Source organism: Aquarana catesbeiana, linkage group LG12 (genome assembly GCF_042186555.1).
Source record: "Aquarana catesbeiana isolate 2022-GZ linkage group LG12, ASM4218655v1, whole genome shotgun sequence".
Taxonomy (NCBI): Eukaryota; Metazoa; Chordata; class Amphibia; order Anura; family Ranidae; genus Aquarana; species Aquarana catesbeiana.
Window position 1 is genome coordinate 518,492 of NC_133335.1, and position 27,238 is coordinate 545,729.

At 43.1% G+C, this 27,238-nt stretch overlaps 1 protein-coding gene across 1 annotated transcript in view; it reads right to left on the reverse strand.

The window, feature by feature from the left end:
* Positions 1 to 27,238, reverse strand: part of LOC141113782 (cilia- and flagella-associated protein 337-like) — a 178,447-nt gene that overhangs the window by 47,706 nt on the left and 103,503 nt on the right. Inside the window, exons 16-17 of the mRNA XM_073607063.1 lie at positions 15,138 to 15,200; positions 14,930 to 15,060 (exon numbers count right to left, since the gene is read on the reverse strand). Of these exons, the coding sequence (XP_073463164.1) occupies positions 14,930 to 15,060; positions 15,138 to 15,200 (194 nt within the window). The remainder of the gene's footprint in view (positions 1 to 14,929; positions 15,061 to 15,137; positions 15,201 to 27,238) is intronic.

Genomic DNA, 27,238 nt, shown 5'->3' on the forward strand with positions numbered 1-27,238 from the left:
GATCTAGGGTCTAATAGACCCCAATTTTTTCAAAAAAGAGTACCTGTCACTACCTATTGCTATCATAGGGGATATTTACATTCCCCGAGATAACAATAAAAATGATTTAAAAAAAAAAAAATGAAAGGAACAGTTTAAAAATAAGATAAAAAAGCAAAAAAATAATAAAGAAAAAAAAAAAAAAAAAAAAAAGCACCCCTGTCGCCCCCTGCTCTTGCGCTAAGGCGAACGCAAGCGGCGGTCTGTCGTCAAACGTAAACAGCAATTGCACCATGCATGTGAGGTATCACCGCGAAGGTCAGATCGAGGGCAGTAATTTTAGCAGTAGACCTCCTCTGCAAATCTAAAGTGGTAACCTGTAAAGGCTTTTAAAGGCTTTTAAAAATGTATTTATTTTGTTGCCACTGCACGTTTGTGCGCAATTGTAAAGCATGTCATGTTTGGTATCCATGTACTCGGCCTAAGATCATCTTTTTTATTTCATCAAACATTTGGGCAATATAGTGTGTTTTAGTGCATTAAAACTAAAAAGTGTGTTTTTTCCCCAAAAAATGCGTTTGAAAAATCGCTGCGCAAATACTGTGTGAAAAAAAAAAAATGAAACACCCACCATTTTAATCTGTAGGGCATTTGCTTTAAAAAAATATATAATGTTTGGGGGTTCAAAGTAATTTTCTTGCAAAAATAAATAATTTTTTCATGTAAACAAAAAGTGTCAGAAAGGGCTTTGTCTTCAAGTGGTTAGAAGAGTGGGTGATGTGTGACATAAGCTTCTAAATGTTGTGCATAAAATGCCAGGACAGTTCAAAACCCCCCCCAAATGACCCCATTTTGGAAAGTAGACACCCCAAGCTATTTGCTGAGAGGCATGTCGAGTCCATGGAATATTTTATATTGCGACACAAGTTGCGGGAAAGAGACAAATTTTTTTTTTTTTTTTTTTTTTTTTTTTTGCACAAAGTTGTCACTAAATGATATATTGCTCAAACATGCCATGGGAATATGTGAAATTACACCCCAAAATACATTCTGCTGCTTCTCCTGAGTACGGGGATACCACATGTGTGAGACTTTTTGGGAGCCTAGCCGCGTACGGGACCCCGAAAACCAAGCACCGCCTTCAGGCTTTCTAAGGCCGTAAATTTTTGATTTCACTCTTCACTGCCTATCACAGTTTCGGAGGCCATGGAATGCCCAGGTGGCACAAAACCCCCCCAAATGACCCCATTTTGGAAAGTAGACACCCCAAGCTATTTGATGAGAGGTATAGTGAGTATTTTGCAGACCTCACTTTTTGTCACAAAGTTTTGAAATTTGAAAAAAGAAAAAAAAAAAAAGTTTTTTCTTGCCTTTCTTCATTTTCAAAAACAAATGAGAGCTGCAAAATACTCACCATGCCTCTCAGCAAATAGCTTGGGGTGTCTACTTTCCAAAATGGGGTCATTTGGGGGGGTTTTGTGCCACCTGGGCATTCCATGGCCTCCGAAACTGTGATAGGCAGTGAAGAGTAAAATCAAAAATTCACGCCCTTAAAAACGCTGAAGGCGGTGATTGGTTTTCGGGGCCCCGTACGCGGCTAGGCTCCCAAAAAGTCCCACACATGTGGTATCCCCGTACTCAGGAGAAGCAGCTAAATGTATTTTGGGGTGCAATTCCACATAGGCCCATGGCCTGTGTGAGCAATATATCATTTAGTGACAACTTTGTGCAAAAAAAAAAAAAAAAGTGTCACTTTCCCGCAACTTGTGTCAAAATATAAAATATTCCATGGACTCAATATGCCTCTCAGCAAATAGCTTGGGGTGTCTACTTTCCAAAATGGGGTCATTTGGGGGGGGGTTGTGCCACCTGGGCATTCCATGGCCTCCGAAACTGTGATAGGCAGTGAAGAGTGAAATCAAAAAGTTACACCCTTAGAAATCCTGAAGGCGGTGATTGGTTTTCGGGGTCCCATACGCGGCTAGGCTCCCAAAAAGTCCCACACATGTGGTATCCCCGTACTCAGGAGAAGTAGCTGAATATATTTTGGGGTGCAATTCCACATAGGCCCATGGCCTGTGTGAGCAATATATCATTTAGTGACAACTTTTTGTAAATATTTTTTTTTTTTTTTGTCATTATTCAATCACTTGGGACAAAAAAAATAAATATTCAATGGGCTCAACATGCCTCTCAGCAATTTCCTTGGGGTGTCTACTTTCCAAAATGGGGTCATTTGGGGGGGTTTTGTACTGCCCTGCCATTTTAGCACCTCAAGAAATGACATAGGCAGTCATAAACTAAAAGCTGTGTAAATTCCAGAAAATGTACCCTAGTTTGTAGACGCTATAACTTTTGCGCAAACCAATAAATATACGCTTATTGACATTTTTTTTACCAAAGACATGTGGCCGAATACATTTTGGCCTAAATGTATGACTAAAATTGAGTTTATTGGATTTTTTTTATAACAAAAAGTAGAAAATATCATTTTTTTTCAAAATTTTCGGTCTTTTTCCGTTTATAGCGCAAAAAATAAAAACTGCAGAGGTGATCAAATACCATCAAAAGAAAGCTCTATTTGTGGGAAGAAAAGGACGCAAATTTCGTTTGGGTACAGCATTGCATGACCGCGCAATTAGCAGTTAAAGCGACGCAGTGCCAAATTGGAAAAAGACCTCTGGTCCTTAGGCAGCATAATGGTCCGGGGCTCAAGTGGTTAAGGCGAGGACTCCAATCCCACTAGATTACCAGAAGATAGGACAGAAGAGACAACAACATGTACAGGAGACCCCCCGACTATTCCAAGACAAGACCATCATTATTAAGGCGAGGACTCCATTCTCAAATAGATTACCAGAAGATGAGACAGAAGAGACAACAACATGTACAGGAGACCCCCGACTATTCCAAGACAAGACCTTCATTATTAGGGCGAGGACTCCAATCCCACTAGATTACCAGAAGATAGGACAGAAGAGACAACAACATGTACAGGAGACCCCCCCCCTGACTATTCCAAGACAAGACCATCATTATAGTGAGGACTTCAATCCCACTAGATTACCAGAAGATAGGACAGAAGAGACAACAACATGTACAGGAGACCCCCCCTGACTATTCCAAGACAAGACCATCATTATAGTGAGGACTTCAATCCCACTAGATTACCAGAAGATAGGACAGAAGAGACAACAACATGTACAGGAGACCCCCCGACTATTCCAAGACAAGACCATCATTATTAGGGCGAGGACTCTATTCTCAACTAGATTACCAGAAGATAGGACAGAAGAGACAACAACATGTACAGGAAACCCCCCCCCCCCCCGACTATTCCAAGACAAGACCATCATTATTACAATCTCAACTAGATTACCAGAAGATAAGACAGAAGAGACAACAAGTAAAGGAGACTCAACCAGATCACCATAAAACGGGACAGAAGAGATCACAAGGACTACATACAGAAGACTATTCCAAGATAAGGCCATCATTATAGTGAGGACTTCAATCCCACTAGATTACCAGAAGATAAAACAGAAGAGACAACAACATGTACAGGAGACCCCCCGACTATTCCAAGACAAGACCATCATTATTAAGGCGAGGACTCCATTCTCAACTAGATTACCAGAAGATAGGACAGAAGAGACAACAACATGTACAGGAGACCCCCCCCCCCCGACTATTCCAAGACAAGACCATCATTATAGTGAGGACTTCAATCCCACTAGATTACCAGAAGATAGGACAGAAGAGACAACAACATGTACAGGAGACCCCCCGACTATTCCAAGACAAGACCATCATTATTAGGGCGAGGACTCCATTCTCAACTAGATTACCAGAAGATAGGACAGAAGAGACAACAACATGTACAGGAGACCCCCCGACTATTCCAAGACAAGACCATCATTATTAAGGCGAGGACTCCATTCTCAACTAGATTACCAGAAGATAGGACAGAAGAGACAACAACATGTACAGGAGACCCCCCGACTATTCCAAGACAAGACCATCATTATTAGGCCAGGGACTCCATTCTCAACTAGATTACCAGAAGATGAGACAGAAGAGACAACAACGTGTACAGGAAACCCCCCCCCCCCCCCGACTATTCCAAGACAAGACCATCATTATTACAATCTCAACTAGATTACCAGAAGATAAGACAAAAGAGACAACAAGTAAAGGAGACACCCCCCCCCCCCGACTATTCCGAAACAAGACCTTCATTATTACAGTGAGGACTCCAATCTCAACTAGATTACCAGAAGATAAAACAGAAGAGACAACAACATGTACAGGAGACCCCCGACTATTCCAAGACAAGACCATCATTATTAAGGCGAGGACTCCATTCTCAACTAGATTACCAGAAGATAGGACAGAAGAGACAACAACATGTACAGGAGACCCCCGACTATTCCAAGACAAGACCATCATTATTAAGGCGAGGACTCCATTCTCAACTAGATTACCAGAAGATAGGACAGAAGAGACAACAACATGTACAGGAGACCCCCCGACTATTCCAAGACAAGACTGTCACAGACCTAGCCGGGACAGAGGCTGTTGGAGAGGACTGTATGCAAGCCTGTTGCCTGTAAGTGTCGCCTTGTTTGTGCTCAGAGAGGTTGGGATATCTGTATACAGACTGGGAGGAAGTGGTATATGACGGAAGCACTCAAGCGGAGTGTGGGACGTTCCGTGACAAAGACCATCATTATTAACCACTTAAGGACCGCCTAACGCCGATTTACGTCGGCAAGGCGGCACGGGCAGGCAAAATCACGTACATGTACGTGATTTGCCTCTCGCGGGTGGGGGGTCCGATCGGACCCCCCCCCGGTGCCCGAAGCGGTCCCGTTCTGTTCCCCGGCGATCCGAGATGAGGGGGAGGCCATCCGTTCGTGGCCCCCCCCTCGCGATCGCCGCCGGCCAATGGGAACACTCCTTTGCTGCTGTATGCTAAACAGCAGCAAAGGAAATGATGTCATCTCCCCTCGGCTCGGTAGTTTCCGTTCCAGCGCCGAGGGGAGAAGACATCAATGTGAGTGCACAACACACTACACACACAGTAGAACATGCCAGGCATACAAAACACCCCGATCCCCCCCGATCGCCCCCCGATCCCCCCCCAATCACCCCCCCCCCCCCTGTCACAAACTGACACCAGCAGGTTTTTTTTTTTTTTTTTCTGATTACTGCATAGTGTCAGTTTGTGACAGTTACAGTGTTGGGACAGTGAGTATTACCCCCCTGTAGGTCTAGGGTACCCCCCTAACCCCCCCTAATAAAGTTTTAACCCCTTGATAACCCTGTCACCAGTGTCACTAAGCGATCATTTTTCTGATCGCTGTATTAGTGTCACTGGTGACGCTAGTTAGTGAGGTAAATATTTAGGTTCGCCGTCAGCGTTTTATAGCGACAGGGACCCCCATATACTACCTAATAAATGTTTTAACCCCTTGATTGCCCCCTAGTTAACCCTTTCACCACTGATCACCGTATAACCGTTACGGGTGACGCAGGTTAGTTCGTTTATTTTTTATAGTGTCAGGGCACCCGCCGTTTATTACCTAATAAAGGTTTAGCCCCCTGATCGCCCGGCGGTGATATGCGTCGCCCCAGGCAGCGTCAGATTAGTGCCAGTACCGCAAACACCCACGCACGCAGCATACGCCTCCCTTAGTGGTATAGTATCTGTACGGATCAATATCTGATCCGATCAGATCTATACTAGCGTCCCCAGCAGTTTAGGGTTCCCAAAAACACAGTGTTAGCGGGATCAGCCCAGATACCCGCTAGCACCTGCGTTTTGCCCCTCCGCCCAGCCCACCCAAGTGCAGTATCGATCGATCACTGACACTTACAAGGCACTAAACGCATAACTGCAGCGTTCGCAGAGTCAGGCCTGATCCCTGCGATCGCTAACAGTTTTTTTGGTAGCATTTTGGTGAACTAGCAAGCACCGGCCCCAGGCAGCGTCAGGTTAGCGCCAGTACCGCTAACACCCACGCACGCAGCATACGCCTCCTTTAGTGGTATAGTATCTGAACGGATCAATATCTGATCCGATCAGATCTATACTAGCGTCCCCAGCAGTTTAGGGTTCCCAAAAACGCAGTGTTAGCGGGATCAGCCCAGATACCTGCTAGCACCTGCGTTTTGCCCCTCCGCCCGGCCCAGCCCAGCCCACCCAAGTGCAGTATCGATCGATCACTGACACTTACAAAACACTAAACGCATAACTGCAGCGTTCGCAGAGTCAGGCCTGATCCCTGCGATCGCTAACAGTTTTTTTGGAAGCTTTTTATTGAACTGGCAAGCACCAGCGGCCTAGTATACCCCGGTCGTAGTCAAACCAGCGCTGCAGTAACACTTGGTGACGTGGCGAGTCCCATAAGTGCAGTTCAAGCTGGTGAGGTGGCAAGCACAAGTAGTGTCCCGCTGCCACCAAGAAGAAGACAAACACAGGCCTGTCGTGCCCATAGTGCCCTTCCTGCTGCATTCGCCAATCCTAATTGGGAACCCACCACTTCTGCAGCGCCCGTACTTCCCCCATTCACATCCCCAACCAAATGCAGTCGGCTGCATGAGAGGCATTTTCTTTATGTCCTCCCGAGTACCCCTACCCAACGAACCCCCCCAAAAAAGATGTTGTGTCTGCAGCAAGCGCGGATATAGGCGTGACACCCGCTATTATTGTCCCTCCTGTCCTGACAATCCTGGTCTTTGCATTGGTGAATGTTTTGAACGCTACCATTCACTAGTTGAGTATTAGCGTAGGGTACAGCATTGCACAGGCTAGGCACACTTTCACAGGGTCTCCCAAGATGACATCGCATTGTGAGAGACCCGAACCTGGAACCGGTTACAGTTATAAAAGTTAGTTACAAAAAAAGTGTAAAAAAAAAAATATATATATATAAAATAAAAAAAAATAGTTGTCGTTTTATTGTTCTCTCTCTCTATTCTCTCTCTCTATTGTTCTGCTCTTTTTTTACTGTATTCTATTCTGCAGTGTTTTATTGTTATTGTTATTGTTATTATGTTTTATCATGTTTGTTTTTCAGGTATGTAATTATTTATACTTTACTGTTTACTGTGCTTTATTGTTAACCATTTTTTTGTCTTCAGGTACGCCATTCACAACTTTGAGTGGTCATACCAGAATGATGCCTGCAGGTTTAGGTATCATCTTGGTATCATTCTTTTCAGCCAGCGGTCGGCTTTCATGTAAAAGCAATCCTAGCGGCTAATTAGCCTCTAGACTGCCTTTACAAGCCGTGGGAGGGAATGCCCCCCCCCCCCCACCGTCTTCCGTGTTTTTCTCTGGCTCTCCTGTCTCAACAGGGAACCTGAGAATGCAGCCGGTGATTCAGCCAGCTGACCATAGAGCTGATCAGAGACAAGAGTGGCTCCAAACATCTCTATGGCCTAAGAAACCGGAAGCTACGAGCATTTTATGACTTAGATTTCGCCGGATGTAAATAGCGCCATTGGGAAATTGGGGAAGCATTTTATCACACCAATCTTGGTGTGGTCAGATGCTTTGAAGGCAGAGGAGAGATCTAGGGTCTAATAGACCCCAATTTTTTCAAAAAAGAGTACCTGTCACTACCTATTGCTATCATAGGGGATATTTACATTCCCCGAGATAACAATAAAAATGATTTAAAAAAAAAAAAAATGAAAGGAACAGTTTAAAAATAAGATAAAAAAGCAAAAAAATAATAAAGAAAAAAAAAAAAAAAAAAAAAAAAGCACCCCTGTCGCCCCCTGCTCTTGCGCTAAGGCGAACGCAAGCGGCGGTCTGTCGTCAAATGTAAACAGCAATTGCACCATGCATGTGAGGTATCGCCGCGAAGGTCAGATCGAGGGCAGTAATTTTAGCAGTAGACCTCCTCTGCAAATCTAAAGTGGTAACCTGTAAAGGCTTTTAAAGGCTTTTAAAAATGTATTTATTTTGTTGCCACTGCACGTTTGTGCGCAATTGTAAAGCATGTCATGTTTGGTATCCATGTACTCGGCCTAAGATCATCTTTTTTATTTCATCAAACATTTGGGCAATATAGTGTGTTTTAGTGCATTAAAATTAAAAAGTGTGTTTTTTCCCCAAAAAATGCGTTTGAAAAATCGCTGCGCAAATACTGTGTGAAAAAAAAAAAATGAAACACCCACCATTTTAATCTGTAGAGCATTTGCTTTAAAAAAATATATAATGTTTGGGGGTTCAAAGTAATTTTCTTGCAAAAATAAATAATTTTTTCATGTAATCAAAAAATATCAGAAAGGGCTTTGTCTTTAAGTGGTTAGAAGAGTGGGTGATGTGTGACATAAGCTTCTAAATGTTGTGCATAAAATGCCAGGACAGTTCAAACCCCCCCAAATGACCCCATTTTGGAAAGTAGACACCCCAAGCTATTTGCTGAGAAGCATGTCGAGTCCATGGAATATTTTATATTGCGACACAAGTTGCGGGAAAGAGACAAATTTTTTTTTTTTTTTTTTTTTTTTTTTTTGCACAAAGTTGTCACTAAATGATATATTGCTCAAACATGCCATGGGAATATGTGAAATTACACCCCAAAATACATTCTGCTGCTTCTCCTGAGTACGGGGATACCACATGTGTGAGACTTTTTGGGAGCCTAGCCGCGTACGGGACCCCGAAAACCAAGCACCGCCTTCAGGCTTTCTAAGGGCGTAAATTTTTGATTTCACTCTTCACTGCCTATCACAGTTTCGGAGGCCATGGAATGCCCAGGTGGCACAAAACCCCCCCAAATGACCCCATTTTGGAAAGTAGACACCCCAAGCTATTTGATGAGAGGTATAGTGAGTATTTTGCAGACCTCACTTTTTGTCACAAAGTTTTGAAATTTGAAAAAAGAAAAAAAAAAAAAGTTTTTTCTTGCCTTTCTTCATTTTCAAAAACAAATGAGAGCTGCAAAATACTCACCATGCCTCTCAGCAAATAGCTTGGGGTGTCTACTTTCCAAAATGGGGTCATTTGGGGGGGTTTTGTGCCACCTGGGCATTCCATGGCCTCCGAAACTGTGATAGGCAGTGAAGAGTAAAATCAAAAATTCACGCCCTTAAAAACGCTGAAGGCGGTGATTGGTTTTCGGGGCCCCGTACGCGGCTAGGCTCCCAAAAAGTCCCACACATGTGGTATCCCTATACTCAGGAGAAGCAGCTAAATGTATTTTGGGGTGCAATTCCACATAGGCCCATGGCCTGTGTGAGCAATATATCATTTAGTGACAACTTTGTGCAAAAAAAAAAAAAAAAAAAAAAAAAAGTGTCACTTTCCTGCAACTTGTGTCAAAATATAAAATATTCCATGGACTCAATATGCCTCTCAGCAAATAGCTTGGGGTGTCTACTTTCCAAAATGGGGTCATTTGGGGGGGGGTTGTGCCACCTGGGCATTCCATGGCCTCCGAAACTGTGATAGGCAGTGAAGAGTGAAATCAAAAAGTTACACCCTTAGAAATCCTGAAGGCGGTGATTGGTTTTCGGGGTCCCATACGCGGCTAGGCTCCCAAAAAGTCCCACACATGTGGTATCCCCGTACTCAGGAGAAGTAGCTGAATATATTTTGGGGTGCAATTCCACATAGGCCCATGGCCTGTGTGAGCAATATATCATTTAGTGACAACTTTTTGTAAATATTTTTTTTTTTTTTTGTCATTATTCAATCACTTGGGACAAAAAAAATAAATATTCAATGGGTTCAACATGCCTATCAGCAATTTCCTTGGGGTGTCTACTTTCCAAAATGGGGTCATTTGGGGGGGTTTTGTACTGCCCTGCCATTTTAGCACCTCAAGAAATGACATAGGCAGTCATAAACTAAAAGCTGTGTAAATTCCAGAAAATGTACCCTAGTTTGTAGACGCTATAACTTTTGCGCAAACCAATAAATTTACGCTTATTGACATTTTTTTTACCAAAGACATGTGGCCGAATACATTTTGGCCTAAATGTATGACTAAAATTGAGTTTATTGGATTTTTTTTATAACAAAAAGTAGAAAATATCATTTTTTTTCAAAATTTTCGGTCTTTTTCCGTTTATAGCGCAAAAAATAAAAACTGCAGAGGTGATCAAATACCATCAAAAGAAAGCTCTATTTGTGGGAAGAAAAGGACGCAAATTTCGTTTGGGTACAGCATTGCATGACCGCGCAATTAGCAGTTAAAGCGACGCAGTGCCAAATTGGAAAAAGACCTCTGGTCCTTAGGCAGCATAATGGTCCGGGGCTCAAGTGGTTAAGGCGAGGACTCCAATCCCACTAGATTACCAGAAGATAGGACAGAAGAGACAACAACATGTACAGGAGACCCCCCCTGACTATTCCAAGACAAGACCATCATTATAGTGAGGACTTCAATCCCACTAGATTACCAGAAGATAGGACAGAAGAGACAACAACATGTACAGGAGACCCCCCGACTATTCCAAGACAAGACCATCATTATTAGGCCGGGGACTCCAATCTCAACTAGATTACCAGAAGATGAGACAGAAGAGACAACAACGTGTACAGGAAACCCCCCCCCCCCCCGACTATTCCAAGACAAGACCATCATTATTACAATCTCAACTAGATTACCAGAAGATAAGACAGAAGAGACAACAAGTAAAGGAGACACCCCCCCCCCCCGACTATTCCGAAACAAGACCTTCATTATTACAGTGAGGACTTCAATCCCACTAGATTACCAGAAGATAGGACAGAAGAGACAACAACATGTACAGGAGACCCCCCCCCCCTGACTATTCCAAGACAAGACCATCATTATAGTGAGGACTTCAATCCCACTAGATTACCAGAAGATAGGACAGAAGAGACAACAACATGTACAGGAGACCCCCCCGACTATTCCAAGACAAGACCATCATTATTAGGGCGAGGACTCCATTCTCAACTAGATTACCAGAAGATAGGACAGAAGAGACAACAACATGTACAGGAGACCCCCCCCCCCCCGACTATTCCAAGACAAGACCATCATTATTAGGCCGGGGACTCCAATCTCAACTAGATTACCAGAAGATGAGACAGAAGAGACAACAACATGTACAGGAACCCCCCCCCCCCCCCGACTATTCCAAGACAAGACCTTCATTATTACAGTGAGGACTCCAATCTCAACTAGATTACCAGAAGATGAGACAGAAGAGACAACAACATGTACAGGAAACCTCCCCCCCCCCCCCGACTATTCCAAGACAAGACCATCATTATTACAATCTCAACTAGATTACCAGAAGATAAAACAGAAGAGACAACAAGTAAAGGAGACTCAACCAGATCACCATAAAAAACGGGACAGAAGAGATCACAAGGACTACATACAGAAGACTATTCCAAGATAAGACCATCATTATAGTGAGGACTTCAATCCTACTAGATTACCAGAAGATAGGACAGAAGAGACAACAACATGTACAGGAGACCCCCGACTATTCCAAGACAAGACCATCATTATTAAGGCGAGGACTCCATTCTCAACTAGATTACCAGAAGATGAGACAGAAGAGACAACAACATGTACAGGAACCCCCCCCCCCCGACTATTCCAAGACAAGACCATCATTATTACAATCTCAACTAGATTACCAGAAGATAAGACAGAAGAGACAACAAGTAAAGGAGACACCCCCCCCCCCCCCCCGACTATTCCAAAACAAGACCTTCATTATTACAGTGAGGACTCCAATCTCAACTAGATTACCAGAAGATGAGACAGAAGAGACAACAACATGTACAGGAAACCTCCCCCCCCCCCCCGACTATTCCAAGACAAGACCATCATTATTACAATCTCAACTAGATTACTAGAAGATAAAACAGAAGAGACAACAAGTAAAGGAGACTCAACCAGATCACCATAAAAAACGGGACAGAAGAGATCACAAGGACTACATACAGAAGACTATTCCAAGATAAGACCATCATTATAGTGAGGACTTCAATCCTACTAGATTACCAGAAGATAGGACAGAAGAGACAACAACATGTACAGGAGACCCCCGACTATTCCAAGACAAGACCATAATTATAGTGAGGACTTCAATCCCACTAGATTACCAGAAGATAGGACAGAAGAGACAACAACATGTACAGGAGACCCCCCGACTATTCCAAGACAAGACCATCATTATTAGGGCGAGGACTCCATTCTCAACTAGATTACCAGAAGATAGGACATACAGAAGAGACAACAACATGTACAGGAGACCCCCCCCCCCGACTATTCCAAGACAAGACCATCATTATTAGGCCGGGGACTCCATTCTCAACTAGGTAACCAGAAGATGAGACAGAAGAGACAACAACGTGTACAGGAACCCCCCCCCCCCGACTATTCCAAGACAAGACCATCATTATTACAATCTCAACTAGATTACCAGAAGATAAGACAGAAGAGACAACAAGTAAAGGAGACACCCCCCCCGACTATTCCGAAACAAGACCTTCATTATTACAGTGAGGACTCCAATCTCAACTAGATTACCAGAAGATAAAACAGAAGAGACAACAACATGTACAGGAGACCCCCGACTATTCCAAGACAAGACCATCATTATTAAGGCGAGGACTCCATTCTCAACTAGATTACCAGAAGATAGGACAGAAGAGACAACAACATGTACAGGAGACCCCCCGACTATTCCAAGACAAGACCATCATTATTAAGGCGAGGACTCCATTCTCAACTAGATTACCAGAAGATAGGACAGAAGAGACAACAACATGTACAGGAGACCCCCCGACTATTCCAAGACAAGACCATCATTATTAAGGCGAGGACTCCAATCCCACTAGATTACCAGAAGATAGGACAGAAGAGACAACAACATGTACAGGAGACCCCCCCCTGACTATTCCAAGACAAGACCATCATTATAGTGAGAACTTCAATCCCACTAGATTACCAGAAGATAGGACAGAAGAGACAACAACATGTACAGGAGACCCCCCGACTATTCCAAGACAAGACCATCATTATTAGGGCGAGGACTCCATTCTCAACTAGATTACCAGAAGATAGGACAGAAGAGACAACAACATGTACAGGAGACCCCCCTCCCCGACTATTCCAAGACAAGACCATCATTATTAGGCCGGGGACTCCAATCTCAACTAGATTACCAGAAGATGAGACAGAAGAGACAACAACATGTACAGGAAACCCCCCCCCCCCCCGACTATTCCAAGACAAGACCATCATTATTACAATCTCAACTAGATTACCAGAAGATAAGACAGAAGAGACAACAAGTAAAGGAGACCCCCCCCCCCGACTATTCCGAAACAAGACCTTCATTATTACAGTGAGGACTCCAATCTCAACTAGATTACCAGAAGATGAGACAGAAGAGACAACAACATGTACAGGAAACCTCCCCCCCCCCCCCCGACTATTCCAAGACAAGACCATCATTATTACAATCTCAACTAGATTACCAGAAGATAAGACAGAAGAGACAACAAGTAAAGGAGACCCCCCCCCCCCCCGACTATTCCGAAACAAGACCTTCATTATTACAGTGAGGACTCCAATCTCAACTAGATTACCAGAAGATAAAACAGAAGAGACAACAACATGTACAGGAACCCCCCCGACTATTCCAAGACAAGACCATCATTATTAGGGCGAGGACTCCATTCTCAACTAGATTACCAGAAGATAGGACAGAAGAGACAACAACATGTACAGGAGACCCCCCCCCCCCCGACTATTCCAAGACAAGACCTTCATTATTAAGGCGAGGACTCCATTCTCAACTAGATTACCAGAAGATAGGACAGAAGAGACAACAACATGTACAGGAGACCCCCCCCCCCTGACTATTCCAAGACAAGACCATCATTATAGTGAGGACTTCAATCCCACTAGATTACCAGAAGATAGGACAGAAGAGACAACAACATGTACAGGAGACCCCCCCCGACTTTTCCAAGACAAGACCATCATTATTAGGCCGGGGACTCCAATCTCAACTAGATTACCAGAAGATGAGACAGAAGAGACAACAACATGTACAGGAAACCTCCCCCCCCCTCCCCCCCCCCCCCCGACTATTCCAAGACAAGACCATCATTATTACAATCTCAACTAGATTACCAGAAGATAAAACAGAAGAGACAACAACATGTAAAGGAGACCCCCTGACTATTCCAAGACAAGACCTTCCTTATTAGGGCGAGGACTTCAATCTCAACTAGATTACCAGAAGATAAGACAGAAGAGACAACAACCAGGACTTTGTAAAAGTGTGTACTCTGAACAAGATTATCATTATACTGAGGACTCCAAACCCACCAGAATATGAACCAAATTGTTAACCAGAACGATGTACATGAGACTCTGAGTATTAGAAGACAAGATCATTAGTATGTTGAGGACTTCAATCCCACCAGATTACCAGGAGATGGAACCAAGAAGACAACAAGGACTGCACGTAATGGAGACTCAGACTACTCCAAGACAAGATTATGATTTAGTTCAAGACCATGAAGGTGGCAATGGACCTTTATATCAGATTGTGAAATCAGGACTGTGAGTTACAGCAAGACTAAGATGTTCTCCCCCAAGCTGTGCCGTCACTTGTGGTCACCAACCTCTGATAGGCCCAGCCATGGGCTATACACTAATCAGCCATCACTTGGCCCGGACATGTGATACATACTAAATTGCCGTCCCTTGTCACCCAATAAAGGATTATGAAAAGACTTATTACAAGACTTCTGACAGATACTGAGACTAAGCAGCTCTATGCCAAATCGTCAGGCTGCCCGGTCTGGGCACACTCCATGTTGATGAAAGGCTCAGTCAGTTCACGTTTCAGACTCTGTGTCACCTGAGGGCCACTCTGCATGTAAAATTCAGAGAAACATGACTGAATTATCCATTGCAATCACCGAATATGGAGTCCGGGGTGAAGATACTCCACCAGTACAGGACTCCTCCCTCTGAACTGATGAGGACAGCGCCCTCTCTCTGTGCTGCACGATACTGTAGGAAGAGGAGGCGGTCCACGGGGGTGGGGCACCTAAAAGGAAGAGATGACTGAGAGGTTACAACAGACAGAGAGTCCCTTCCCTGACCACCAGCACAATAATAACTCACCCGAGGTCACCGCTCCGCCCCCTCTGACAATAACGGCTGCCCGCTCTTTCCCTGGAACTCTGCCTGTGGATGTCAGAAACACAGACGTGTCAGTGCGCAGTGTACAGTGCCTGGAAAAAGTATTCATACCCCTTGAAATATTCCACATTTTGTCATGTTACAACAAAAAACGTAAATGTACAGTATCTCACAAAAGTAAGTACACCCCTCAGTGACATTTGTGTAAATCTTTTCTTCTATCTTTTCATGTGACAACGCTGAAGAAATGACACTTTGCTACAATGTAAAGTAGTGAGTGTACAGCTTGGGGGTGTACTGACTTTTGTTGCCAGCGGTTTAGACATTAATGGCTGTGTGTTGAGTTATTTTGAGGGGACAGCAAATTTACACTGTTATACAAGCTGTACACTCACTACTTTACATTGTAGACAAGTGTCATTTCTTCAGTGTTGTCACATGAAAAGATAGAAGAAAAGATTTACACAAATGTCACTGAGGGGTGTACTTACTTTTGTCAAATACTGTATTTAATTGGGATTTTATGTGATAGACTAACACAAAGTGTCACATAATTGTGAAGTGGAAGGAAAATAATAAATGATACAAATAAATATGTGAAAAGTGTGTGTGTGTGTGTGTGTGTGGGGGGGGGTCATTTGTATTCAGTCCCCTTTACTCTGATACCCCTAACTATAATCTAGTGGAACCAATTGCCTCCAGAAGTCACCTAATTAGTAAATAGAGTCCCCCTGTGTGTCATTTAATCTCAGTATAAATACAGCTGTTCTGTGAAGCCCTCAGAGGTTTGTTAGAGAACCTTAGTGAACAAACAGCATCATGAAGGCCAAGGAACACACCAGACAGGTCAGGGATAAAGTTGTGGAGAAGTATAAAGCAGGGTTAGGTTATAATAAAATCTCCCAAGCTTTGAACATCTCCTGGAGCTCTGTTCAATCCATCATTGGAAAATGGAAAGAGTATGGCACAACTGCAAACCCACCAAGACATGGCCGTCCACCTAAACTGACCGGCCGGGCAAGGAGAGCATTCATCAGAGAAGAGCCAAGAGGTCCATGGTAACTCTGGAGGAGCTGCAGAGATCCACAGCTCAGGAGGGAGAATCTGTCCACAGGACAACTATTAGTCGTGTTCTCCACAAATCTGCCCTTTATGGAAGAGTGACAAGAAGAAAGACATTGGTGAAAGAAAGTCATAAGAAGTCCTGTTTGTAGTTTGTGAGAAGCCATGTGGAGGACACAGCAAACATGTGGAAGAAGGTGATCTGGTCACATGAGACCAAAATTCAACTTTATGGCCTAAAAGTAAAACGCTATGTGTGGGGAAAACTAACACTGCACATCACCCTGAACACACCATCCCCACCGTGAAACATGATGGTGGCAGCATCATGTGGTGGGGATGGTTTTCTTCAGCAGGGACAGGGAAGCTGGTCAGAGTTGATGGGAAGATGGATGGAGACAAATACAGGACAATCTTAGAAGAAAACCTGTTAGAGTCTACAAAAGACTTGAGACTGGGGCGGAGGTTCACCTTCCAGCAGGACAACGACCCGAAACATCCAGCCAGAGCTACAATGGAATGGTTTAGATCAAAGCATATTCATGTGTTAGAATGGCCCAGTCACAGTCCAGACCTAAATCACATTGAGAATCTGTGGCAAGACTTGAAAATTGCTGTTCACAGACGCTCTCCATCCAATCTGACAGAGCTTGAGATATTTTACAAAGAAGAATGGGCAGAAATGTCCTCTCTAGATGTGCAAAGCTGGTAGAGACATCCCCAAAAAGACTTGTAGAGAAAGGGGGTTCTACAAAGTATTGACTCCGGGGGGCGCCATACAAATGTCCCCCCTCCCCCACACTTTTCACATATTTATTTGTATCATTTATCATTTTCCTTCCACTTCACAATTATGTGACACTTTGTGTTGGTCTATCACATAAAATCCCAATAAAATACATTTATGTTTTTGGTTGTAACAAAATGTGGGGAATTTCAAGGGGTGTGAATACTTTTTCCAGGCACTGTATGTGATGTGTATACAGACGTGTCTGTCTCACATAGAGATTATGGAGTCAGCTGGACCATCCTATGAGGACCATTCATGTACAGTGTGATGTAGGTGTAGATGTGTCCTAATCTATAAACCTGTCAGATACACTCCCCGGCCACTTTATTAGGTACACCTGTTCAGTTTCTTGGTAACACAAATTGCTAAATCAGCCAATCACATGACGGTAACTCAATGGATTTAGGCATCTAAATGTGGTGAAGACGGCTTGCTGAAGTTCAAACCGAGCATCAGAATGGTGAAGAAAGGGGATGTGGGTGACTTTGAACGTGGCATGGTGGTTGGTGGCAGACGGGCTGGTCCCGAGTATTTCTGGGATTTTCACACACAACCATCTCTCGGGATTACAGAGAATGGTGGGAAGAAGAGAAAATATCCAGTGAGCGGCAGTTGTGTGGAGGAAAATGCCTTGTTGATATCAGAGGAGAATGGGCAGACAATAGAAAGGCAATGTCACGGACCCCCTAACTCAAGAGGAGTATATCCGCAGTTTGTGCAGTACAGGACGATCCAGGGTCCCTTCGCCCACCCGGTCACTTGTCGGGACATCAGTGTAGACACAAAGAGGTACAAAGAGATATACACTCAGAGGACATGCCCTCTGCTTTGCATAATGACACAGGGCGGGGTAAACTACATTCAGTAACCAGAGACACACCCAGGTGTATTCAACTTTCCAGCAGAAGACTTTTCCAGCAGAAATCTTTGGGAGGGGCTGCTGGAGAAATACCCCCCTCCCCACTCCCAGCTAATCCACATACACATATACATCCCATAATAGGTTGCTCCCAGGGCAGCCAGAAACAATAGAACAATGGGATACAGCCACACCTCAATCTAGCAATCTGAAAGGTTAAATTATTTATCTTCATATATTTCTTGAGGGAGATTGTTCAGAAATATCACTGTCAGAAGTGAAGAGCCCCTTCATTCTTTCAGTACAAACCACACATATAGAATCCAGGACAACAGGGGTAAAAGGAAATGCTGAGGCCGGTGTTGTTCTACGGTGAGTCGGGTTAGGCAGACCCAACTGGGGTTCTCGGTCACCCTGTGCCCCTAATAGACACAGAGTGACTTACACATAGGAGGGCCCGGGGGAGCTGTGTAGTGATTTAATATATGTATTAATATTGGGTGTATAGATAATTAATATTTAGGTTATTATATAATGATGATGATGTAAGTACTCTTCCGCAGCAACCCAATTCTTCCAGAGAGATGCACTTTATTGACTTCCAACACAGAACAAAGTCCAAAGTCCACAGATGACAAAGAAATCCGACAGAGGAAATATAATTCAGAGACCCATATTATTCAGTCTTCCCAGCCATGCACGGACAAGCCCCACTCATACACATACAAGCCTCACTCACCCATACACAGATGAGCCTTACTCCCACACTAAATGCCAGCTTGAATGTCCTCTATGAAATACTAGTCCACTAGGAGGGAGTTTCTGCTAGGTCAACCCAAAATACTCTTTGATCTTATTGTTACCCCGTCAAGTCTAATTACCATCAATAAATACTTCTACTATGGTCCTTTAAACAATGTACCCTTTGAAATGTTCAATTAGGTTTCCAGACCATACCTCACCTCACACACCTAGGTAGACTTGCATGAGATCAACACATCAAAGAGTCTTCAGCTGTCCCATTGATATGTTAAAATTCAGTTGGACAAATCAACCAGTCAATTGAATTCTGGCCTGGTCAATATTGACTGCATGTGTACATACACACAACAATGTCCCACATAAATCGGTGAACATATTACAACATATACCCCCACTTGGGTCGGTTCTATCTACTAGAACTGACCCATAAATCAAACAACAAAAAATATCATTATGATTTAAGGTACTGGATGCTTTACAATGGCTCATATAAAATATGAAGTTGAAACTGGTTACATCTCTCTTCGCCAGCCTCTAAAATATCCCCATGAAACAGTTATTAGATAATATAACTTTTAGACCATGACTGGAAAAGGATTTGGTAAACGTCAGTGGCCCATATAGCTGTTAGGCCTTATTATATCACATCAAGATCTTGAATATTGCGCAAAGACGAGCTGATGTCACAGTCCATTCTTCGGTCTGACTTCATCACATCTCTCACCATCTCACTGAAAGAAAACTTGGTATGCTCTGGGAACTCCAATCCACAAGTCCAGGATTCTCTCATCTCCAGGCTCAAGCTTTCCATTTTTAAAGATGCTTTTACGCAAACACTCTACTTTCATCTTTATAGTAAGAAGAACCATCAATGTACCAGCACTCACTTTCAAGGTCAAAAGGTTAACTGTACTGCAAACTATTTCCTTGCACTTGACATTCATGAGTCCATCTTGCAAGCATTTTACAAATCACATCTGCTTCTTTCCATTTCCACAATTTGAACAAAGATGACCGGGTTGTGTACCTGTCAAGTACCAGAATTTGTTGATTGCCAGCCACAATTTGCTTTTGTAATTTGCTGTAGGCCGACCCCCCATTGTCTTCAATAAAGCAGTTACTTGGATCATTCAGTCCATAATTACACTTGAATGGTATACCAACATATACATATACCCCCACACGATGGTTCAGATAGAGTCAGCTTCACATCAGTGTTTATCAGATCTTCTGTCCAGACAAAGCAGCAGTGGAAATTCTTGCTAGTATCTTCACCATGAAAGGTAGAAAGGTCTTTTTCATCCATATATGTCATAGCCTTTAGCATATTATAAACAACTGAATCAACAAATTTTCAAATCATGACTAGAGTGATGAATTTCACTCACCCCTCTTATAAATTTAGGAAAACCACCCAACATACTAAAATTTATGCTATGCCAAGCCATTGTGCAGCATCTCACCTTAGATGTCAAATATATTGATCAATAAGCATTATGTAATATGTACAGATGTTATGAAAATTATTTTAGGTTAAAATGCTTCTCTTTGGTTTTAAGATAAATGTTCAAGAAATAAAACATAAAGAAAATAAAAAATGAAAAGCAAAATATATCAGGAAAAGGGCGAAAAATTAAAAATTAGGGCGTTGAAGAAAAAAAAGAAAAAAGGTCCATTGCTTGATGAATTTCGAGAGAGTCCATGAATGCTTTATAATTCCTTGTTGTCTTTTCAGCATTTCTCCCATAATTCTCCCTCACCAGCCAGCAATTTCAGACTGTGCTTCTGCTATTCACCGTCATTTAAATGTCAATATCTGAAAGACAAAAAAACTCTCCAACAAAACTAATTAGCAAGGTCCTTAAACATTGTTTGAAGTTAAAACAAAACACTATTTACACGTTTACAGTTTGGAGCTAATTCACCCCCCACTGCTAGACAAGTGTCATCTGCATTCAAAGACAGATCTGGAGAATATACATCTTGTACATTCATGACACCCTGTACCCCCTTCAACTGCTCTAATAATGTATCACGTTCCCCTCTCATCTTGTCATACTCAATTTTCAGCTGGTCATATTTATGTTTTAACTGAGAGAACGGTATCCAAGTCTTTGACCTTTTCTTATTATTATTTTGGTCAGCTCTGTTTTTCATATTAATATCACCTATGTTTGACCCGGAGTGTCCTCTCTGGGTGTTATCATAGGATATTATCTTCTGATCTTTATGTTCAGTATTTGTCCTAAACAATGTGGCTAAATCAATTTTGACAGCCTGCTCATTTGACTTTCTCCATAAATGGTCTGCTCTCAACAATATGTCTTTTAAATCATGAGGATTTGGGGTAACTAATAAAATATTTTGTTTGATATCTTCATGCAAAGCATCTAGAAACATACTCATATGTATCAAGCCACCACGCTCAAATGCAAGATTATTACCGACCAATAATTCCATAATCGTTGCTATCCTGTGTGACAATTCATAGGGAGATTCATTTTGCATTTGTTGGATCTTTCCATGAATAGTAACATCAGAACGTACACCATACAAAACACATAATAATTCCAGTAATATGTCCCTTGTTCTCAGAGGCTGAATACAGATTTGTTTAATTCTCATCCAAAGACCACTTCCTACAGAATGTTGCAAAACTCTTTCTAAGTCAGATGGGTTGAGATTGTACATATCTCTGACTTGCTGCACGTCACAAAACCATTTTAAAAATCTGTTTAAATCATGGTATGGAACCATTCCTATTTCTTTAAGAATTGCGTCTAATAATTTTGGTTTCAATGGCTTCATTACAAGCTGAACTTCACCTGTATTATTATTATTGTTATAAACTGTGGTAGTCACAGTGGGGGCAGCTGGTAATGCATTATCAGATTTAATATGAGGTTCTGTTTTCTGCAGATTGCTGAATCCAAGATTTGATGCATATCTGCATTCCTGAGATCTCTTCTCTAATTCCATAATTCTTAATTTTAATCTCTCGTTTTCCTCTGATAATTCATCACAATGTTTAGATTTCTCAAGTAAAGCTTCTCCAATCGTAACCGCATGCAATTTTAAATTTACTGTCTCGGTGTCTGATTGGTTTTGTAACCTCTCACAAACATTGTTGCTATTATCAACTGCCTTCTGTAACTGGGTAATTTCCTCAACCTTATAATTCAAAGAACTTTCCATTGTTAAACAGCAAGATAACAAGCCCTGTATAATACAACCTTTTCTTTTACTTTCTGAAATTTTGCTATCAAAAACATTTTTCTCTAAAAATTCCTTCATCATCGTCCACGTCTGCTTACATTTTTCTGGAATTTCATAAGGACCGCCATGGCGCTTAATACATTTTAATACCCATCTGTTAACTTTATCAGAACTGACACTAGCTTCACACTGAGTAAGCATTTTGACTATATTACTAATAATTAAAAAAAAGAAAATATTTTACTCACCGCATTAGTTACTCCTTTGGCTTCCACTTCAGGTCTTCTGGTACACGACACAGTCCTTTTTTTGTTGTTGTTTCCGGTCTCCAGAGAATAATTCTGGGGTTCCCAACTTGTTTAAATTTGTAGATCAGACTCTCTTATGTCACAACCAGACATTCCAGACATTAGAGTCACAGCACAGCTCTTGGTTCTTCATCAGACTTCTGTCCACCTCACAGGATTGTTGTCACCACCGACTTCCGTTACTAAGTCCGAAAATGCTCTTCTGGTCACATGAACGGCACCAGTGTAGTGATTTAATATATGTATTAATATTGGGTGTATAGATAATTAATATTTAGGTTATTATATAATGATGATGATGTAAGTACTCTTCCGCAGCAACCCAATTCTTCCAGAGAGATGCACTTTATTGACTTCCAACACAGAACAAAGTCCAAAGTCCACAGATGACAAAGAAATCCGACAGAGGAAATATAATTCAGAGACCCATATTATTCAGTCTTCCCAGCCATGCACGGACAAGCCCCACTCATACACATACAAGCCTCACTCACCCATACACAGATGAGCCTTACTCCCACACTAAATGCCAGCTTGAATGTCCTCTATGAAATACTAGTCCACTAGGAGGGAGTTTCTGCTAGGTCAACCCAAAATACTCTTTGATCTTATTGTTACCCCGTCAAGTCTAATTACCATCAATAAATACTTCTACTATGGTCCTTTAAACAATGTACCCTTTGAAATGTTCAATTAGGTTTCCAGACCATACCTCACCTCACACACCTAGGTAGACTTGCATGAGATCAACACATCAAAGAGTCTTCAGCTGTCCCATTGATATGTTAAAATTCAGTTGGACAAATCAACCAGTCAATTGAATTCTGGCCTGGTCAATATTGACTGCATGTGTACATACACACAACAATGTCCCACATAAATCGGTGAACATATTACAACAAGCTGGACAAGGTAAGCTGGATTCCACAACCCCCCCCACCCAAAGTGACTCCTGTCACACATCGCCCCTTTCGGCAGGAGACTAACACAGAAGGAGACCCCAAACGGGTTGACTTCGAAGTTAGTCCATAGTTCCAGTCCCCCAATGCCCGTATCCACACAGTACCCCAAACACATTGTCCCAAACAGAGCATTACTCACCCAGCCAACCTCTGCCTCTCTCAGAGAACATACCCGCTGCTGGGGAGAAGTGTGGACTGGTCCTTCTCCCCGAAGTCACTTCAGCTGCTGGAGAGAAGACAGGGTGGCTGGGCTCACTTTGTCAGGATGTTGGGGATCTGGGCCAAATGCCCAGCATCCCTGGGGTATACAGGTGGAGACTGAAGTCATATCCACTTTTACTACATGAAAATCCCCAAGTGCTTGCAGAGCAAGGCTGACATCCTCCTGTCTCAGTGCCGGACCATTTTCTGGGGTTGCTGTCAGTGGAGACCACAGTCCCATCCACCGATATCAGCTCAAGCTGAAGTTGTGAGGTTCCGATTGCATTTTCTCCCTGGAGTTCCTGCAGAGTTGATTGTTGTGGGCAGAGGTCAAAAGCACCATGCTCTGAAGCCAGCTCTTCTGCTGGAGGCCCAGTTGTTCCTCCTCAGTGGAAACGTCTATTAAATCCCCAGTCTCTGGAACTGATGTCTGGGGATAGAGGTTCACCATCTCCTGTCCATAGAACAAAGAAGATGTTATTGGTGCTGGGCAGAGGCTAGCTTGGCTCTGCCTTGTTGTCAGCACTTCAGGTTTGGGGACGGCAATCTCCAGAGTTTCTGCTGCCGATTCTCTGGCATTCTGCTGAACTTGTTCTAGCAGTTTCCTGTATGCCCTTTCCAGATGCTGTTCTTTCCTTAGCAAATAGTCCAGATCAGGTTTAAGCTCTGAGACCCCTGCAAGACCGAGCATAGAAAGATATGGGGATCTTGCGAGCCACAAGTGGACCAATGCCTCTAAGGCGTAAGTCAACTAATTATAAGCAGCAAACACTTCACCACATTTCATTCCTTGTCTTAAAAATATATAACCAATTGTGCCTGCGCCAAAAAATATATAGAGTAGAAAAATCATGCAAAATTATTAATAATATTAATAATAAATTAATGTGCTAATAAAGATATATAAATATACATATACTGTGCAATCCTTATACGTAAAAATCTTCAAAGTGCATACATAAATAAGTGCAATCCTTGTGTATAAAATTCTCAAAGTGCCTCATGCATGGAAAAAAACTTAAAATCTGAAGTGCAAATCTTGTGCCGGTCAAGTGTCCAATCAGAATACGATCGACTAATTAAAACCAAAAGTGCAGGTATTCAGTGTCCATAAATTAAGTGTCCATCATGCTTCTCCTGAATGGTGTCCAAATCACAACAAGCTAGATGTGCTCTCCCGTGATCCCCCACTTGTGCTTGCGCTCACCTCTAATCGTGTGACACGGTAGTTAAACAGTGTCTAAGACGCTTTGGGGCCACTTCTGGGCTCACTCAGGGTACAATGATGTATATCCAATCCTCTCAGGTAAAGCCAAATATCATTCATAAAAAAGAAAAAGAAAGCTCCATGGTGTAATAAAGTAAGGAGTTTATTAAAAGAAAAAGATATTCCTCCAGGAGGGTACTCACAATCTGCGGGTGTTACAGTGCACCAAACTATCCAGGTAAATTCGTTAACCACGGCTCGTATGGCGTGCGGTGTAGTGTGTGTTCATCTCCTTCCCTGCTGACAGCTCCGTCCTACCCCTCCCCAACGCGTATTCGGCACAGGGATCACGTGCCTTCCTCTGGGGGATATCCGTATAAGGATTGCACAGTATATGTATATTTATATATCTTTATTAGCACATTAATTTATTATTAATATTTGTCACGGACCTGGCCGGAGCGGAGGCTGTTGGAGAGGACTGTGTGCAAGCCTGTTGCCCACCGATTATGGGCCCTAGCATTTGAGGTGAATGAGAAATCCAGTCTGAACTGTATTAATCGGACTCAGTCATGTATATATTGTATGGGGACTCCTTACTGTATATTTGTGTCCCTGAAGAGGGAGGGGGGATTCCTCCAGCAGCCCCCTGCTGATAAGACTGATTCATTCTGCTGGGACACATCCTGTGAGGAGATGCTGGTGTTATCAACATGTGTTTATGTTAATTGAGAGAGCTGATCACATTAGCCACCAGCACTGGCTAATAGACGAATGGTCTAGGCTGAGGAGGGGGGAGATTGTTGTTTGTATTGTTAATTGTATTAATGTGTGAAGCCCGGTGCCCACAAGACTGTCATCTGGTCTGGGTACATTTTGTAGTAAATTAGGTCATGTTAATTAGGTTAGCTTTGAGTCATCCCTGCTGTATAAAGGTCTGTGAGATCTCAAAATAAAGGTAGTTCTGATGTACTCCAAGACTGGTGTTGTCTAGTTCTTGGGGTTCCTATAGCCAGATCCATTGGACTCGTGTTCCAGAACTTAGGAAGCGGTATATGACGGAAGCACTCAAGCGGAGTGTGGGGCGTTCCGTGACAATATTATTAATAATTTTGCACGATTTTTCTACTCTATATATTTTTTAGCGCAGGCACAATTGGTTATATATTTTTAAGACCGAGCATAGCCTCTCTGTATTCTCGCAGGTCCTCAAGGTCAGGTTTCCCTTCATTGCCAAACACAAAAACAATCTGTAAGGCTCTCCCACAGCAATCCAGGGCCGCCAAAGTCCTATCCCTCTGGAGAGCATTCTGTTGTCTCCCCTAAATATTCCTGCTCTGCGTGCCATTGCAGAGCCTGATATCGATTGTCCAGCTCTTCGGACACCCATTGGTCCTGGGGTGGCTCTCCCAGGAATGTCATCCATAACTCCCATTGGTCACTGGCTCTTTGCTCTTGGGTTGGAAAGCACTTGCCCTGTTGTCTACCAGTGACCTGGAGGGCTCCAAGCCAGACCTGCACCGAATCTGCTGCCTGATCTCCAGGTACTGACCTGCAGACACAGTCCTGGGGATTGCTGAAAGGGAGCTCCACAGCAGCCTCGGGAACTCTGATGCCAGATCCATATCTCCGCTGGGATGGCCAAAGTTCCCTATCCCGTCATCGATCCTGGTGGTGGTTTGAACGTGTTCACAGCCAGGAAGCGCAATTCCACCTCTGGCCCTGTACTCAAGAAGAGTCTGTTTGACATATACGCTTCCTTTGTCCGGTACCAGCACGATCCAAGATCCCTTGGCCCACCCAGTCACTTGTCAAAGCATCAGTGTGGGGTAAAAACATTCAAACACAGGTACAAAGAGATATACACTCAGGAGACAACCCCTCTGCTCTGCATAAAGACACAGGGCGGGGTAAACTACATTCAGTAACAAGAGACACACCCAGGTGTATTCAACTTTTCAACAGTACATCGCCTTTGAGAGGGGTTGCTGGAGAAATCCCCTTCTCCCCTCTCCCAGCTAATCCACATACTGTTACTGGGATATTGTTCAGAAATATTAATGTCCCAAGAGCCCCTTCATTCTTTCAGCACATACCACAAATAAAGAACCCGAGATAACAGGGGTAAAAGGAAATGCTGAGTCCGGTGTGGTTGTACGGTGAGTAGGGTTAGGCAGACCCGACTGGGGTTCTCGATCACCCTGTTCCCCTAATAGACACAGAGTGACTTACACATAGGAGGGGTCGGGGGAGCTGGACAAGGAGTTTCCTGAGCTCTCCAAGGTAAGCTGGGTTCCACAAGCCCCCCACCCAAAGTGACTCCCGTCACAGGCAACAGTAACTCAAATACCCACTTTTTACATTCAAGGTATGCAGAATACCATCTCGGAATGCACAAAACATACAACCTTGAAGCAGATGGGCTACAGCAGCAGAAGACCACACCGGGTGCCACTCCTGTCAGCTAAGAACAGGAAACTGAGCCTACAATTGGCACAGGATCTCCAAAATTGGACAATAGAAGATTGGAAAAACGTTGCCTGGTCTGATGAGTCTGGATTTCAGCTTTGACATTCAGATGGTCTGGTCAGAATTTGGGGCATCAATCCATCCTGCCTTGTATTATTATTATTATACAGGATTTATATGGCGCCAACAGTTTGCTCAGCACTTTACAACATGAGGGCAGACAGTACAGTTACATTACAATTTTGTA